General features: G+C 36.8%; 1 protein-coding gene across 3 annotated transcripts in view; it reads left to right on the top strand.

The window, feature by feature from the left end:
- Positions 1-5,003: 5,003 nt before the first annotated feature.
- The window catches only part of NAB1 (NGFI-A binding protein 1), a 35,519-nt gene continuing 22,379 nt past the window's right edge, over positions 5,004-18,143 (top strand). For all 3 annotated transcript variants that reach the window (XM_044666447.1, XM_044666446.1, XM_044666445.1), the window contains exons 1-3: positions 5,004-5,822; positions 12,858-12,991; positions 15,204-15,255. In XM_044666447.1, coding sequence (XP_044522382.1) covers positions 5,004-5,822; positions 12,858-12,991; positions 15,204-15,255 — 1,005 coding nt within the window. The remainder of the gene's footprint in view (positions 5,823-12,857; positions 12,992-15,203; positions 15,256-18,143) is intronic.

Raw genomic sequence — 18,143 nt, 5'->3', positions numbered from 1 at the left:
TATGTTATTTACACGTTCTTGATTTAACATGAGATGGCAGAGAATTCCCCCTTCTCCCCCGTCCCCCTGTGATCTCTGAGGTCCATTCTAAAGCTTTAACATTCTGGGTCCTTGGCAGAACTTTCCCCTGCCAGGATGAATTAGTCCAAGACAGAGCCCCAGGGGAAAGGAAGGGAAAGGAGACCCAAGGACAGAAAAACCTTCCATGAGTTGGAGCCCGCTCAGCTTCTTTCTCACTTGTGTGGCTTAGGACAGGTTCTAGTCCTCCTTGCGTTTCACTTTCCTAATCTGTAATAAGGAAAGGAAATGCCCTTTCTCTTCCTCATTGTTTCTTCTTAGGCCAAATACTGTGAAAAATAGATACCATCCTGTCCCTCCATCATACCACACAGGCATCCCCTGTCTCTCTCGAGCAGTGGTTCCCAAATATTTTTGGCCTACCGCCCCCTTTCCAGAAAAAATATTACTTAGCCCCCTGGTAATTAATTTTTTTAAAAATTTAATAGCAATTAATAGGAAAGATAAATGCACCTGTGGCCATCACCGCTCTCTTGGATCACTGCAGCACCCACCAGGGGGCGGTGGCACCCACTTTGGGAATCAGTGCTGTAGAGATAGCCAGTGGTGTTAGTGGTGGTCATTCGCCAATCACCGGTGCCTCTTTGAATCCCCTGCTCCCTTCAGGTTCCAACTTGGAGGCCACACAGACCTTCTTTGGTCTCTTTCATTGTTAATATTCGTCTCCTTGTCCCCAAATTGAATGTATTTGTACAGACCTCATGTTACTGCTCTCTGTACCACTTGTAGATGTCCAATAGTATGTAAGCACTTGGAGGGCAAGAATTGTTTTGTTTTTTTCCTACATACCCTCAACACCTAACATAGTTCTTTGCATGTAGTAACTTCTTAAATACTTAAAAACTTCAGCACTTAAATCAGACAAAACTCCTCTGCTTAGATTTCAGGGTTCCTCAGAATGGGATCATGCCTTACTTGTAACTGCTCACTAAAATAAATCTTCTATTTATCCAGTCTAGCTTTTTTTTAATTGTCCACCAACAAGCATGCTAAAACCCTTATTCTAGAAATTTGCTAATACTATCCACCCCTAAGACCTGGCCCCAGACACTAACTGGGGGACTCTGGGCAAATCACTTAACTGCTACTTGCTTCAATGTTCTCGTCTATAAAATGGATCTATAAAATAATCTATAAATAAAAATTTACAAAATTTTTATTATAAAATTTTATTATAAAAATAAGAAATTTTATTAAAATCATTAAATGTATTAGATTATCAAAAATAAGAAATTTTATTAAAATCTATAAATAAAATAAATAAAAATAAAACAATCTATAAACTGATAATTAATAATAATTAGGCTTGTTATGATAATCATATAAGGTAATAATTGTAAAGCATCTTGCACAGAGCCTGGCACATAGTAAACACTATATAAATGTTATCTGTCATTATTATTATCTGGAATGCTCTTCTTTCTTCTCCTTTTCACTTAGCTACATCCTACCTGCCCTTTAACACCCACATTGTCCTAATTTCTCTCTAAAATCTCCACCAACTACTTGAGCCCACCCTGGCCTTTAATTTCTCTGATTTTCAGTTCTGATTATAATCTCTTCCATGTCGTTTAGCATTTAAATGTTCATTATTGTTGCATGTTCATACGACCCATTTCACCAGCTAGATTCGAAGCTGTTTGTGGGCAAGGCTCATTCATTGTGCAGGCAGTCCCCAAGTTACAAATTGTTCCAAAAATTAATTTGTAGGTCATTTCTTTGGAGTTCCAAGTACAGCTTTCAAGTCCCTTCATGTCAGAAGGTTGCAAAAAGCTTTAAGGGTCTGGATTATAAGCCTGGACCTTTTTTTAAAATGAGTCCCTAACTTCCTTGCCTGTCAGTGCTGTATACCCATTTTTTTTAAACCCACCAATGAATAGTGATTAGATTACTAGGTCACCCTGCAAAAGTTGACTTACTATATTATATGTTATTGAAATAGTAAATGAAATATTAAAATATGTTATTGAAATAAATTTATAGTTTAAAAGTCAAATTTATCTTTAAAAAACATAAAATACATTGAAAGATAGCAAAAACAGGGGATTAGGTATATCAAATATAGGGACTAAACCTTTGATTTTATTGATATGGAGAACTACTGGATGAAGAAACTATCCATGCAGAAAAATGCTTTTCAAAACAGAATACCCACACTGCTCTTGGCATGATTGTTCTTGTTTTAAGCCCTACCACTTTTGGTGGATAAAGACTCATTGACTGACCTTGTCCGTAATGCCTCTGTGGAGATAGGAAGGAAGAGATATGGGCCTTAAAATGAGAAGAAAACCAAAGGCACCTCACAGAGACCCAATACGTTGGTATTTCTCTGAAAACCAACACAATGACCCTTCTGTGAAGGGGAAGAGGAGGAGAGTGAAGAGTGGGAGTGGACAGGGGTATTTAGGACCAGTGACTAGCTAAGTTAGTCAGGTAAGTGGGAGCCAAAGCAAAAGTCACAGGTGTGCAGGGAACTTGGGTTCAACTGGAATGGACAGAGAGAGAGAGAGAGAGAGAGAGAGAGAGAGAGAGAGAGAGAGAGAGAGAGAGAGAGAGAGAGAGAGAGATTGATTGTCATAGGGCTAGAACGTCCCAGGAGCGCAGAGATTGCATAGTGTTGAGGGAGAGGAAGAGAGAAACCAGAAGAAAGACACTGTAGTGATGGGAAGGTTGAGGACAAAGGAGAGGAAAACCACAATAGCAATGGAAGAAGAGTGGGAGGTAAGAAGAAACTTCTTTTTTGGGTCTCTGCAGAAAGAACGAGTATCTGGGTGGGACTACTCTTCATATACTATAGATCGAAAAGCACATGTAATTCAGATATGATGATATATCTTTCTATTCCTCTCAGCACGTAGAAAATCTAGTCATCTGCTAAGAGTCAAATCCCACCTCTTGTATCTTCTACCTGTGTAACCTTTGACAAGTCACTTTATTTTCCTGGGCTTCATTTTTCTCACTTACAAAATGGGGGGATTGGACTCATTGGGCCTCCAAGGTCTTTTCCAGTTCCAGATTATATGATATTAAGTTTGATTTATCATCCCATCCGAAGAGCTGCTACCAAAAAAAATTAATGATCATATTTTCTACAGCATTTAATGGAGTTCATTGAATTTTGGCATTTACCTACATAGATGATTGATTGTCTTTGGAGAAAAAAAACCCAGCTTCCTCCATGTAAAAATCACCATATGGACATAACAAGTATAATATATTCATCAAGTAAAAATCATCCACTTATCCATTCTGATGGGTAGTCTATATCACTTATGTATATTATGTACATAATCACTTATGTGATTGTACCAAGGGAGGTCTACAGATCCCAGAAGCACTGTTAGAGTTATTTTGAAGGTAGCTTTTTTAAAAATTAAAATTTTAAATACTTAACATTTTTATTTTCAGGTTTACATTATCTCCTTTATACTTTCTCCTAATCTCATCAACTCTAATATTTAGAAAGCAAGAAAAACAAAATGTACTACAACCATGCCTAGTCAAGCAAAACAAATTTCTACACTGGCCATGTTAAATAGGGACCATCCCCTCTATCTGGGATTTGGGTAGCATGTTTCATTAAGAATTCTTTGGAATTGTGTTTGGTTATTGTGCTGGTCAGTTCCTAAGTTTTTCAAAATTGTTTACCTTTGCAGTATTTTGTTATTGTATAAACTGTTCTTCTAGGTATGCTCACTCACTATGCATTAAATCATACAGATTTTTCCCAGGTTTCTACAACCCCCTTCATTTCTTACATCACAAGAATATTCTATCTCCTTCATGTATCATAATTTGTTCAACCATTCCCCAATTGATGGATACTCCCTTTGTTTCTAATTCTCTGCCATCACAAAAAGTTACTATAAAATTTTTTGTACACATGGATCTTTTTTCTTTCCTTCATCTCTTTGGGCTGCAAACTTAGTAGCAATATTGCTAGGTCAAAGTTTAATATTTTGGGGGCATAGTTTCAAATTGCTTTCCAGAATAGCTGGTTCAGTTCACATTTCCACCCGTAGTGTATTAAGGTATGCATTTTTACACAACTCCTAGAATTTGTAATTTTCCTTTTTTTGTTAGTTTTGTCAAAATGATGGGTGTGAGGTAGATCTTAAAAGTTGCTTTAATTTTAATTTCTTTAATTACTAGTCATTTAGAGCATATTTTCATATTGCTATTGAGAATTTGGATTTCTCCCTCTGCAAATTCATATCTTTTAGACATTTATCATTTGGGGAATAGCTCTTGTTCTTGTAAATTTGAAATAATTCCATACATATTTTAGAAATGAGAACTTTTTCAAAGAATTTCACTAGAAAGATTTTTTCCCCAGTTTCTTATGAAGGAGGCTTTTAAAAGAGAACTTTATGATCAGATAATGTTTTTGTCAACTTAGTTAAAATTGAGTTTTACATTTTAAAAACTTGAATTTTTAAACTTTTTATATAATATTTTTGTACCAATGCTCATAAAAACATAGAAACGTCCCAGAATCTTTCAAATTTAGATTACTCTCCACTTTTTTCTCCACCCTTTTTTGATAGTACTGTACTTGATTCTTAAAACCTTTGATGTCTAGTTTGTTGAAGGAATAAAGGCAAATGAGATGATGTCTATAAATATTATTGAAAACCAAAAATGCTCTATAAATACTAATCTTTTGCTTATTCTTTACCTCTCATCTTCGAATCAGAATTATTTCTCTGCTTTGCTTTTTGCAGGTTGGACTTCTCAGTAATGGCATTGGCTTTGTTGATGTCTAGTTTGTTGAAGGAATAAAGGCAAATGAGAAGATACCTATAAATTTCATTGAAAACCAAAAATGCTAAATCAAAACTAGAATTTTTCTTAACCATTACCTTCCATCTCAGAATCAGAATTATTTCTCTGCTTTGCTTTTTTGCAGGTTGGACTTCTCAGTAATGGCATCAGCTCTACCTAGGACCCTGGGGGAGTTGCAGTTGTACCGAATATTACAAAAAGCCAACCTTCTTTCTTATTTCGATGCCTTCATCCAACAAGGCGGCGATGACGTCCAGCAGCTCTGTGAAGCCGGCGAAGAGGAATTTTTGGAAATCATGGCCCTAGTGGGCATGGCCAGCAAGCCTCTTCACGTGAGGAGATTACAGAAGGCTTTGAGGGACTGGGTTACAAACCCTGGCCTCTTTAACCAGCCTCTGACATCCTTGCCCGTCAGTAGCATCCCCATTTATAAATTACCCGAGGGTTCTCCCACGTGGTTGGGAATGTCCTGCAGTTCTTACGAGAGGAGCAGCGGTGCTAGGGAGCCTCACTTGAAGATTCCAAAGTGTGCGGCCACCACGTGCGTGCAGAGCCTGGGCCCGGCCAAGCCGGACGTGGTGGGGACCTTGGCGCTCCAGAGCGCCGGCGACTCCAGACTCTGGCAAGGCCACCACACCACCGAGAGCGAGCACAGCCTCTCCCCGGCAGACCTGGGCTCCCCAGCCTCCCCGAAGGAGAGCACCGAGGCGCTGGATGCCGCTGCTGCTCTGTCTGTGGCTGAGTGCGTGGAACGGATGGCCCCCACTCTCCCCAAAAGTGACTTGAATGAAGTGAAAGAATTACTGAAAACCAACAAGAAGTTGGCTAAAATGATCGGTCACATCTTTGAGATGAACGATGATGACCCGCATAAAGAGGAGGAGATTCGGAAATATAGTGCAATATATGGGAGATTTGACTCAAAAAGGAAAGACGGCAAACATCTCACCCTTCACGAGGTAAAAACAGAGGAAGGGTGAATGAGGGGCTTTTCTATCTTCCTTTATTTTTTTTCCACTTTCTCTCCCATATTCAAGAAACCTGGGTATTAAGTTTATAGAGTAGGTAATAGTAGTGACAATAATTCTAGCAGTGGGACCTTAGGCAAAGTCACCCTAACCCAATGATGGCGAACCTATAGCACAAGTGCCAAAGATGGCACGCAGAGTGTTTTCTATGGACATGTGCACCACCCTTCCCCTCCCCACCCCAGAGTTCCTTACTAGAAAGGCAGAGCAACTCCTTTCCCCTCTCCACTGAGCCTGATGACATTTTTTCACATGCCCCACCCCTCTGCCCAGTAGCCAATAGGAGTACACAGAGAGTTATGTGGGCGGCTCACAGGCAGCAGAGCTGGAGGGGAGAGGAGGGCTCGGGCCACTCCCCTCCCCCTCTTTATACTCACTGAAGACATCCCTCACTTCTCCCGCCCCTCTGCCCAGCACTCCAGTGGGAGCGCTTCCTCCCCTGTGTGGGGAAGTGGGTTGTGGAGTACAGCACTCCATCTCTAAAAGGTTTTCCATCATTGCCCTAGCCCTTAACACTGTTCTGCCTTGGAAGCAATAGAATATTGATTCTAGAATAAAAGGTAAGGGTTTTAAAAATAATAATAATAGTAGCAATATTGCTGGGTGAAAGGGCATGCACAGTTTAATAGCTTTTGAGATATAGTCTCAGAGTGCTTTCCAGAATACCTGGACCACTTTAGAAAGAATAATTTTAGAAACATTTTAAGAGGAAAATATATTTATTTATATACTTTACATATTATATATATTAAATATTCCAATTTATGATTTTGAAAATGCACATTGGAAATGCTCTCAAAGAATATGCTCTTAGAAGTTTAGACTTTTTGTGCTTTGCATGACAATAAAAAAAAGTTTAGAATTTTTAGGGGCAGCTAGGTGGCTCAAGAGTTTGAGAGCTAGGCCCTGAGATGGGAAGTTCTGGGTTCAAGTATGACCCCCAGACAGTTTTTTTTTTTTAAACCCTTGTACTTCGGTGTATTGTCTCATAGGTGGAAGATTGGTAAGGGTGGGCAATGGGGGTCAAGTGACTTGCCCAGGGTCACACAGCTGGGAAGTGGCTGAGGCCGGGTTTGAACCTAGGACCTCCTGTCTCTAGGCCTGACTCTCACTCCACTGAGCTACCCAGCTGCCCCCCCAACCCCCCCAGACAGTTCTTAACCCCCATTGCTTCGCCCTTACTGCCCTTCTATATTGGAACCAATATAAAGTATTGATTGCCCCAAGTTAGAAGGTAAGGGTTTAAAAATTTTTTTTTAGACTTTAATGACAGAGGGAATTAGGTGGTACAGGGGATAGAATGATAGGCCTGGAGTCAGGAAGACCAGAGTTCAAATCTGGCCTCAAACGTTCTCTAGCTGTGTGACCCTGAGGAAGATATTTAATCTCTACTTGCCTTAGTTTTCTTATATGTAAAATGAGGCTAATAATAGCACCTGCCTTCCAGGATCAAATGAGATAATAATTATTAAGCATTTAACATAGTTTCTGGCACATAGAAAGTGCTACATAAAAAATGTTACTTATTTTTATTGGTATTAATTACTATCTTTAGGGGAAGGAGCTGGCAGAATATAAAAGCTGTATAGCATGTTAAAGTATTTAACACACTTTCATTATTTGTATTGAATGCAAAGATGACAGCTTTTGAGGTAGAGTTCTAAGATACTTTTATGAGAAATCTCAGAACTCACGGGCTCTTGAAAACCTAGAACTGTTGTATTTATAATATAATTTATATGTGATTATTTTGAATAGATACATAATTCTAAATGATTTTCATAACTAACCACTTTTTAAAAAAATTATGGGAAAATAAATAGATCATTAACCAGTTTCAGATTGTACTGACAAAAAAATTCACATTAGATTTCTGTTTCAAGAATTTCAATGGGTTTTTAAAAAATGGTTTTAGGTTGACTTTGGCATAAAAATTCTTAGCTTTATAGCCTTGTAGTTCTTTATATCCAAAATTATTCTGATTAAATACAAAGAGTACCAGTCAGATTTTTCTGGCTTGCATTTATATATATTTTTTGCTTCATTAAGAAAAAAATGTATAGATGATCATGTCATTTCTTTTTTTAAGGAGTAAGACAAATATGCACTCAACACATGAATTGTGCATTTACTATGTATATTTGAATTGATTTTTTAAAAGTTTATAACAAAACTTAGTGCCTAACAAAAGTATTCTGAATTTTTAGATTTGTAATTAGTATTAGGTTCTTGGGTACTAGTAGAGAGTGAGTTACAGTGAAATGGTAAACAACTTCTTTGGGGAAATAAAGGCATCCATTTATACTGTGAACTCTTTTGGAAAGGACTTAACAGCCCAAGGATGAGAAAGAACTCTTGGTGATTTAGAGCAGATATGGGGATGCATGCTTTCCAGTATAATCCTATAGCTCCCTTTACTACTTTTAAATATGGTAGGAATCTTCTTAAGAACAGGTATATTTTTAACAAAAGACAACTATGTTTTCAGTAAGATCTAAAATCTGCTGTTTTGGCCCTGTTTAAATCTATTTTAGTAATGTAAATGGAACACAAAGTCAAGAGGAAAGGCCTATATTTTTGGAAATGTCAGAGAGTACTGAGTGGGAATGAATTCATTTTGCAAATCCACTTGACCTCTCAGTTTAAAAATTAAGGAGAATTGGAGATGTGTCTCTTGATGGCTGAAAAGGGGTATTTTCCAAGCTAGTGAGTAAATCCACAGGGAAACGGTTGCCTAAGCAGCTTCAGTCTTTTTCTAGGGCTTATCAAAATAAGGATGTTCTCAAGCTCCATGGCTAAAAGACTGGAGGGGAGGTCTTGACAAGACTTTGCTCAGATCTGTAAATTCAAACTCATACTTAACTGGCATTCATAAATATCATCCTGTAATACCGAAACCATGAAGTCACTGAGCTACTAATTACCAATTTTAAAATTTACTGCTTCTAAAATTTCTTTAGCTCTTAATCAGAGCTACTTGATAGTAAGGGATTAGCACATCCTGGGTTAATTAAAGAAAAAAGTAATTAACAATATGCTTAATTCTCTATTTCTTTATGTGTATGACAGTTAAAAGTTGTTGGCCTTATATTTCAAAATAATCAAATTTTAAGGCTAATGACCAAGAATATTATGTGTTTACCTTTTAAACAAGGAAAACTTGAGTTAGGAATAACTTCCAGATGGAAGTATTTCTGAGAGATTTCTGAATGTGAACTCTTCAGAGTGCCATTTTTGGCTTTCAAAACAAAGATATAATAGGTTCGATGTTCTCTATGCTATATTTTTCATGTCTTTAAGGTTTGGAAAAACTTTTGCCTCATCGATTGATTCTTGCCCATGCACACAGGAAACAAGATTTTATGGCACATAGAAAACAAAATAACTAATTATAGAAGAAATAAAACCTTTTAGCTAAAGTACCAGTGATCGTTTTTAACCTTTTGATCTCATAAATTAGCATAGACATGTTATTCTGAGTTTTCTACTGGAGCCAAGGAGAATTTTCAAAGCCTAGCAAGTTAGAAGAGACATTTGTTTTTCACTTGTTTTTTCAGTAGTTTCCAACTCTTTGTTGGAAAACCATTTGGGATTTTCTTGGCAAAGATACTGGAGTGCTTTGCCATTTCCTTCTTCAGCTCATTTTACAGATGAAGAAACTGAGGCAAACAGTATTAAATGACTTGCCAGGAATCACACAGAAGAGACATTGAATGTTAATTGTCACTACTGATGACTGCCTTACTTTTTTTTTGCCCTCCTTCATATAATTTCAAATGGCATTCTTGGATCAAAATATTTAATGAAAAGTTGGAGAGGCAAACAAAAAAGACTTCATTGGTTCAGATCAGCTTTTATTTTGTATTTAACAAAGATTTACTGAGGTTTGCAATATGCAAAGCAATAGGAGATATAAAAAAAATACTAAGACATAGTCCCTGCCCTGAGGGAATTTGTAATCTAATAGGGGAAAAACATGAACATGTAAAACAAATATTAATGTAACTTTCAAATACTCTAAAGCTAAGTTCTTGAAATATTTGTGGTTATTGCTATTGTCATTTTGAGATTCAGATGAGGATCCACCTGTAGGCCATGTCTTGATGTGGCAGGAGCACGTGATTACAGATGAATACCAAATGATCATTGATGCTACAAATCTTAAATGTTAATGATTTTCTCTACCCATCATGAAATTTTCTTAGATGTATCCATGGTTTTTGATGATAAAGATGTTTGATTTAGCTCAGTTTAAGATTGATGAGGAAAGAGAAAGCCGATTTCAGAAATAATTTACCTGGAGGTATGGATGGAATATTGATGTTTTGGTCAATAAAGTCCAGTAAAGAGAAGAAAGGAGAAAAATGGAATTGAGTATGGATTAGGAAATTTTATTTTGTTAATTATAAAAATAGATTTTGAATATTTTGGAAACTAGGAAGAAAGGGAACTGGACTTATGAGTTCTCTTGTAGAGAGCTCCCAGATGGGAAAACTCTGTCTGTGGATTACAGTTCTCTCTCTGCAAGTGCAGCTAGGCGTTACATTGTGCCAGGCCTGGAGTTAGGAAGACTCATTCTTTCTGAGTTCAAATCTGGCTTCAGAAACTTACTAGCCACATGATCCTGTGCAATTACTCAACTCCATTTGCCTCAGTTTCTTCATCTATAAAATGAACTGGAGAAAGAAATGGCAAACCACTCCTGTATCTTTGCCAAGAAAATCCCAAATGGGGGCACAGAGAGTTGGATATGACTGAAAATGACTGAACAACAACAAAATTATAAATGAGTGCATCTCTGTTGGGATTTATTGCATTGATTTCTTTTTGGTATTTTGGGGCATGAATGTGGAATTCAGATAGTAGAGTGAAAAGCTGCATTGGTGTCAGAAGACCTGAGTTCCAATTCCAGTTGTATTGTTTAATAGCCTTAGTGACCTTAACCACTCTGGCCTCATCCATAAAATGAGAGGGTTTGGTCTGCTGACTGACTTCAGGGCTGGCACTCTAGGGTTCTTTAGCTCTATATTTATGATAGAATTTTTTTTTTTTGTCATTGTAGCTCATCTAGAATTCACTCTTTAAAAGTCTTCAGATCTGTGTTCAGAGGACTAGCAATAGTCTTTCCCCATAGATGGTCCTTGAAGTCCTTAAGAATTTAATAAACTTTTTTTGGCTTTTGGAGCCTGAATTCAGAATCAGAGAATCTGAGGCATGTTTTTCTTTGTTTAGTTTTTGGCTTGCTATGTGATGATAGACACATCTTATTTTCTGTTTACATATGAGTTATTTTTCTATGACTATAGCAAGCTAGTTTCTTCTAAGTTCTTCAGAATTTTAATTGATCAGTCAAACTTTATCATAGTAATTTAGACTTTTGAGCTCATATAAAGAATAACTAAATAAAATATAAAATTGGATCCTGAAAAGGTTAGTGGTTAATGGGATATAGCCCACTTGAAGTTGCTAACTTATTTAGGAAATACTTTAAAAAAATTAATCTTTTGCTTCAGGTCCAGTGGGTATAATTGTAATACCCAACAAAAATACATCTTCCACTAGCGTCCTTTTGGGGGAAGGAATAGATTTGAAGGGAAATTTTCCCAGCTACATTTATGGTATAGAGCTTTTGGTCCCAAGGTAGCAGAATTAGGCTCTTTATAATCACAAAAGTCAATATGGAGATTTCTTAGCTTAGAAGAAAACTGTTTAAACAACCAGGAGATCTCTGTGGGATTCTGATTAAAAGGCCTATCCAACCTTGCTCTAATAGACTATTGCCTATTGAGTATGTGCTGAGTGCTTTTCAGATACCATATATTACCAGTCCCTATTTTTATTGACTTACCTAGCAACGTTTTAATAAAACCACCTGTATGTTTCTTGCTTGGAATATCATTTTGACACACTGAATTTTACAATGAAATCTTTTGACTAACTTATCATATTTTTGAGATAGCAAAAATAATTGACAAGATCAATGAAATTTAGTGCTAAAAAGCCTCCCAGGGGATCCATTTATTTATTTTTATCTCTTCTTTATTAACATTTTTTCCTGCAGAATTCTTTTTTTTTTAAATATTTTTTCACAGTTACATGATTCATTTTTTTTCTTCCCTCCCCCTTCCAGAGCCAACAAGCAATTCCATTGGGTTATACATGTATTATCACTAGGAGATCCATTTAATTTAACCCTTTCCTTTTAGAGATAAGGAAATCAAAGTCCATTTACTTTTTTGCCTATGTTCTTGTTATCTTTATGACCCTTTCCCCAAAATAAAGTAATTAAGTTGTGATGATGATTTTGCTTGGTTCATTTGAGAAGAATGCTAAGAATATAAATTGGAAAGTATGGCAGGATTAAAAACATCATGATACGATGTAAGAACATCAGAGCTATAGTCAGAGGACCTGAGTTCAAATTCGACTTCTCTTCTTTATTTTGAGTGTGGCCTTAATCTGCCTGTTTTATATTCTTTGGGCATCAGTTTTCTCATGTCAAGTGAGAGGACTGGACTGTATGACCTGTAAGGTGAGGTCCCTTCCAGCTCTAAATCTATGACCTGACAACTTTTTTAGTAATGAACACACTGGAAATATACACATATTCATAATTCTATAGAAAACTCTATTGAAGATAACCACCATGATTTTTTTATTTTTAAACCCTTACCTTCCGACTTGGAGTCAATACTATGTATTGGCTCCAAGGCAGAAGAGTGGTAAGGGTAGGCAATGGGGGTCAAGTGACTTGCCCAGGGTCACACAGCTGAGAAGTGTCTGAGGTCAGATTTGAACCTAGGACTTCCCTTCTCTAAGCCTGGTTCTAAATACACTGAACTACCCAGCTGCCCCCAACCACCATGTTTTTTTAAGTGAAATGCCATTTAAATTTATTGACTCAGTGAAATATTTTACGTGATTGAGTGGAAAAGTCTGAAAATCATTTTTGTGTTTAATTTTCAGCTGACTGTTAATGAAGCAGCCGCTCAGCTCTGCGTAAAAGATAACGCCCTTCTGACCAGAAGAGACGAGCTCTTTGCCCTCTCTCGGCAGATCTCTCGAGAGGTCACCTACAAGTACACTTACCGAACTACCAAGTAAGCTTCAACTCAGTGGAAGGAAATGAATGGCGAAAAGTCAGATATTTAGGAACAATTCCGCTCTTGCTGCATGCCCGCCTTTTCATGCAGGGATCCTGATGGAGTAAAGGGATGACTCTGTAGTAAACACAAGGAATAAATCTTGACATTGAGTTTTCAGAGCTTTACTGACATGAATTCTGTTATTGAATGTTGCTCTTCAAAATATTATGACTCTCCTCTTAGCAAGAGAAAGAATTTTGGGAGCGCCTCAAAGGATTCTTCTCCCTTAGGAAAAGCTTTTGTTGCAAGTATAATCATTGAATTTAACAAATATTCTGAAATAGCTAGAGAGGGAGCTCAGAATGGGTAGAAAGAGCTGGCCTCAGGACCAGAAGGACATAGGTTCAAATCCTGCCTTTGATGCAGATTTCGAATTTTATGGATAGAAAATGCAATTTCATAATCTTTGCCCCTCTCTATTCTGGAGTGCCAGCTCTATATAGTGATAAGATTTGTTAACATTTATTGAACATTCACTGACTGCAAGAAACTGTAGTTATGGGTTTAAATAAAAATTTAAATAAAATTTCTTCATGGCAGTTTAATTCTTTCAGTCAAAAGAAGATGTATTGCCTATTGGCAAGGAGCTTATAAATAAATATTTAGATATTTATATGATTAGATATGCATATAGATTGGATATTAAATATTGATTAGGTATAGACATTATTTATTTATTTTAGGATTTAGATATTGATAAAGATTTTATTGCCTTGTATTTGAGGGAAAAGAAATCAGAAAAGTTCATAATATTCAAAATCTTAGAGATGGTAGTTTCATATTTTTACCTGTAAATATAACCCACTTTGAAATATATATTTAGGTATAATAATATAATTCATGGTATAATGGAAAGAGTCTTGGGGTTTCATCCCTCTGTTTGAGTCCCAGCTCTGACACTTACTAGCTATGTGACTTTAAGCAAATCCTTCAACTTTTTCTCCTTATTTTTTTTAAAGTAGAGACAATAATATTTGTATCAAATAACCTCAAGATGACTCAGTAGACAGAATGCTGGGCCTGGAGTCAGGAAGACTCAATTTCCTGAGTTCAAATCTGGCCTTAGACACTTACTAACTGTGTGACCCTGAGCAAGTCACATAACCCTAGTTACCTCAGTTTCCTCATTTGTAAAATGATCTGGAGAAAGAAATGGCAAACCACTCCATTATCTCTGCTAAGAAGACTCTATTTTGGGTCATGGAGAGTTAGATATGACTAAAACAATTAAACTGTCATGAAGAAATTTTATTTACATTTTTATTTAAATCTCTTCATAAATATGGGCTATTATTATTTCCATTCACGGTTCATCCCCATTAGATCCCTAAAAGTTTAGGTTCACTTTCTTTTTGTCCAAAGTACTCCTAAACAGACCCTCATTCTTAAGTCACCTACAAGACTCCTCCCATGGGTCTCTCCCTGCCACCACTATTCTTGCTATGCCTGTTTTAATGTTGTTATTTGTTTGTTTGTTTTTAAAGCAGTTTCCACTCAAGTAGCCAAGGTATTTAAATGGTAGCTGCAGGGAAAAGGACCCTGGATTAAATGTGCTTCTGGAGTAGATTATCTTGCATTTTAGGATTATTTGTACAGACTGTCCCTTCTGCACATGGATAATCAGAAGGGACCATACTTACTGATACTTCCATTTGCTCTACAGTTCTCTGAGTTAAAGTAAAAAGTTTAACCTAAAATAGGCTATCTTGCTTTATCTTTCTGTAGAGTTCCCAGAACTCCTATAAAAATGCTAGTTTTTTTCATCACACCACAGATTAGCCTTACTCTGCTACTTTTAAAGGGAAGAAATGCAGCCTTGTCTGATTTCTCTTTCTTTTCATAATGTGAATCAGCCAATCAACAAATATCATTGAATGCTTTCTCTTTGGGGGCTGCAAATAGGTAGTGACAATCTTCTCTCTGAATAATTAAATGGCAGCTACTACGTACCCATTTCTTCCTAGAATTTAACCCTGTGTATGTAAACCCAAAAATGGTGAGGTAATGCCTTTTCACTATCTTAACATTTATCATTTGTACAATCCTTAAAGAAACCTTAGATGTCTAAATTTCAATGGTATAATCTGTTTAATGAAATATTATAGAGTGAAATGAATTTAAGAAGAAAATTTTTTATCACAATCTCTTGTTTATCATTTTTTTCTAGGTCTAAATGTGGAGAAAGAGATGAATTATCTCCCAAGAGAATTAAAATAGAGGTATTAATTATTTTTTTGTATTTTGTTAAGCCAAAAATAAGTTATTTTTTAATATCAGTAAGGAAATCTGAGAAAAGTTATAGAATGTGAATTTTGTTTATAGAATAGATATTAGCTATGTCATCCTAAAAAAATGATACAGTAAGGATCAACTTCTAAGAATCTTAGAACTAGAAGAAAGTTTGGAGTATCTTTAGCCTAACTTTCTTTTTATAGATGAAACCAAAGGTCAAGGAGATGAAATGGCCAATATTATTGTTATGGATGACAGGTAGGTGGTGCAGTGGATAGAAGATGAGAAAGTCTTTTCTTCCTGAGTTCAATTCTGCCTTAGACACTAGCTGTGCAATCCTGACTGAGTCACTTAACCCAATTTGCCTTAGTTTCCTCTGTAAAATGAGCTGGAGAAGGATATGGCAAACCACTCTAGTATCTTTGCCAAGAAAACTTCAAATGAGGTCACAAAGACTCAGTCACAACTGATAAATGTCTAAACAACAAATTAAATTATTAGGGAGGATACAATGTAAATTAGTGAGAGAATGAATTGTAGAACCCTTTAAAAATAAATTGTATAACTTATGAGTACATAAAGTTACCAATGAAGGCTAATAAAGTATCATCTTCCAGAGGTTCATAAAGAAGAATGATTTTTCAACTAGATAAATGATTGGATGCTTCTAAAGTGCTTGAGGGAAAAGCCGTTTAGTTTTACTCTTCTTCCCAAATTTTATTTACACGGTTTACCAGCTTAGTACATGTTTAATAGGTAATACAAAGATAAATAAATGCAGCCCTTGTTTAAGTGCACCAATTCCACATTCTTTGGCCAAAGTATGTGAGCCTGAGAACTCTATTGGAGGTGAGTATAGCTGAAATAACAGAGTATACTTCTGGTTTTTGTCCTGCAGGTGGTCAGGTGGGAGTTTATAGAGAGGAATGTACTTCCCTCTCTTAGGGGCCCCCAGAAATAAATGGTTTCAAGATCACTGTTTTTTGTTTTTTTAAATTATGAATTGAATAAGCTGCCTCTTTTAAGGCTAACCCAAGCTACTTGACAAAGAAGTTGGTGTCAGCACCTGGCTAAGGGTGCTATTTTTTGAGGTCTTTTTTGTGTTGTCCCATGTAAAGGAGAAGATGCTGAGATATGATAGAATGTGAGAGTTGGAGGTCAAATCAACAAATGTTTCATAATTGCCTTTTGGGTACAGAGATGTGTGGTAGCTGCTGGGGAAGATAGAAATTGTAGATAAGACATAGTCCTTCCTCTTGTGGAGCCTACAGTATAGTAGGGAGATAAAGCACATTCACAATGCCTCAACTAAGACTGTATTTAATAAAATATGAAAAGGACTTTTTATAAGGTAGCTCTTATCACATGGACCACCAGCCTCATGAATTTTTTTGTGTCTAATTGTATGAAAGTGAAATCCTGTAATTCAAAGAGGGGACTGATGGAAAGAAGGCGGGGGGGAATAAAAACAGAGGAGGAACTAAGTAATAAAATAACATATGTTACAGCACTACCAGTGTCTCTTCCCTGTTATTGTCAGTTTGACTTACCTGATTTATTGCAGGAGATTTGGTTGCAGGATGAGGAGAGTCAGAGAGAGCTTGGTGGATCCCCATAGAATGTCCTCTGGTGTCAGAAAGTGTGCATGGTAGTTAAGGATGAGTATTTGATTGGCAATGCTAGGTTAGGACTACTCAGGTACTGGGCACTGTTCCCCAGTTCTTTAAAGGGATGCAAACAGGATGCCTTGTCAGGTCTGGAGCAGAGGACAGGGAAATGTCCATTACTAATACAGGAAGGTCTCCTTAATTTGGTGGCATTCTAGTTGGGTTTTCAAGGATGGGTAGGAATTTCATAGGCTCAGTAAAGGCATTCCAGACATTCTACTTGATTATAAACTTCTTGAAAGAAAACACCACCTTGATTTTGTTATTTTTCCCTCTAAAACCTCATACTGTGCCTTGCACAGAAAAATTGTGTGATAAATATTAGCTGAATTGAATTGAATAGACTTTGGAAATAGTTGGAACAGAGCCTCAGAGATGGGAAAGTTTGGGTTTTATGCTATAAGAAAAGTAGACCAGTTGGGCTGGAGTGTAGGATGAGATTAAGAATGAAAGGGTAAATTAACACTAAATTATGGAGGTTTTGAATATCAAGCTAAAAAGTTTGAACTTTGCAAGTTGAGTAGCAGGTGGCTATTGAAAGATTTTGAATATGGGAGTGACATGGCCTAGCTTCTTCATGAGGATAGTCTGATACTGGTATAAAGGGTAGTTTGGAGAAGAGAAAAGAAGAGAAGAGAAGAGAAGACAATAGAGGCAGTGAGACGTTAAAGGTAGAAATAGTAAGGAAGTAGTTTGGACAGTTGGTAAGGACTATACCATGGCGGTGGGAGTGAGAATCAAGATGCAAAAGTGATCCAAGAGATACAGTTGGCAGGATTTTGTCCTTGATGAGAGATTTAGAGGGAACAATCAAGACTGAGTGTCGGACAGAAATAGTGAATTCAGGAGGAAGGGCAGGTTTTTGCAGAAAGATAAATCAGTTTTGGATATGTTGAGTTTAAGGAGTTGGCAAGATATCCAGGTAAGAGTTGGTCCCACAAGTCATTTGGATTTGAGGTCTGAGAGAGCTTAGGACCAGAGAAGGTTATTTAGGAATGCTCTGCCAAAAAATGAGAGTTAAGATAGAGAGCAAATCAGGTTGCTAAGGAAGAAAGACTCAAAGAGGATCGAGGACAAAGGACCAAGAGATCAGAGAAGGAGGGAGAAAAATGGTGGAAGAGTATCTGAAACCCACAGCTGTCATCAATATCAGCTAAGGTCAAGGAGGCTAAGTACTGGGGGGGGGGGAAGCCCATTTAAATTAGTAA

The sequence above is a fragment of the Gracilinanus agilis genome, chromosome 3 (genome assembly GCF_016433145.1).
Source record: "Gracilinanus agilis isolate LMUSP501 chromosome 3, AgileGrace, whole genome shotgun sequence".
Classification (NCBI taxonomy): Eukaryota; Metazoa; Chordata; class Mammalia; order Didelphimorphia; family Didelphidae; genus Gracilinanus; species Gracilinanus agilis.
Note: the sequence above shows the minus strand (reverse complement) of the source record. Positions and strands in the feature narration are given on the sequence as shown.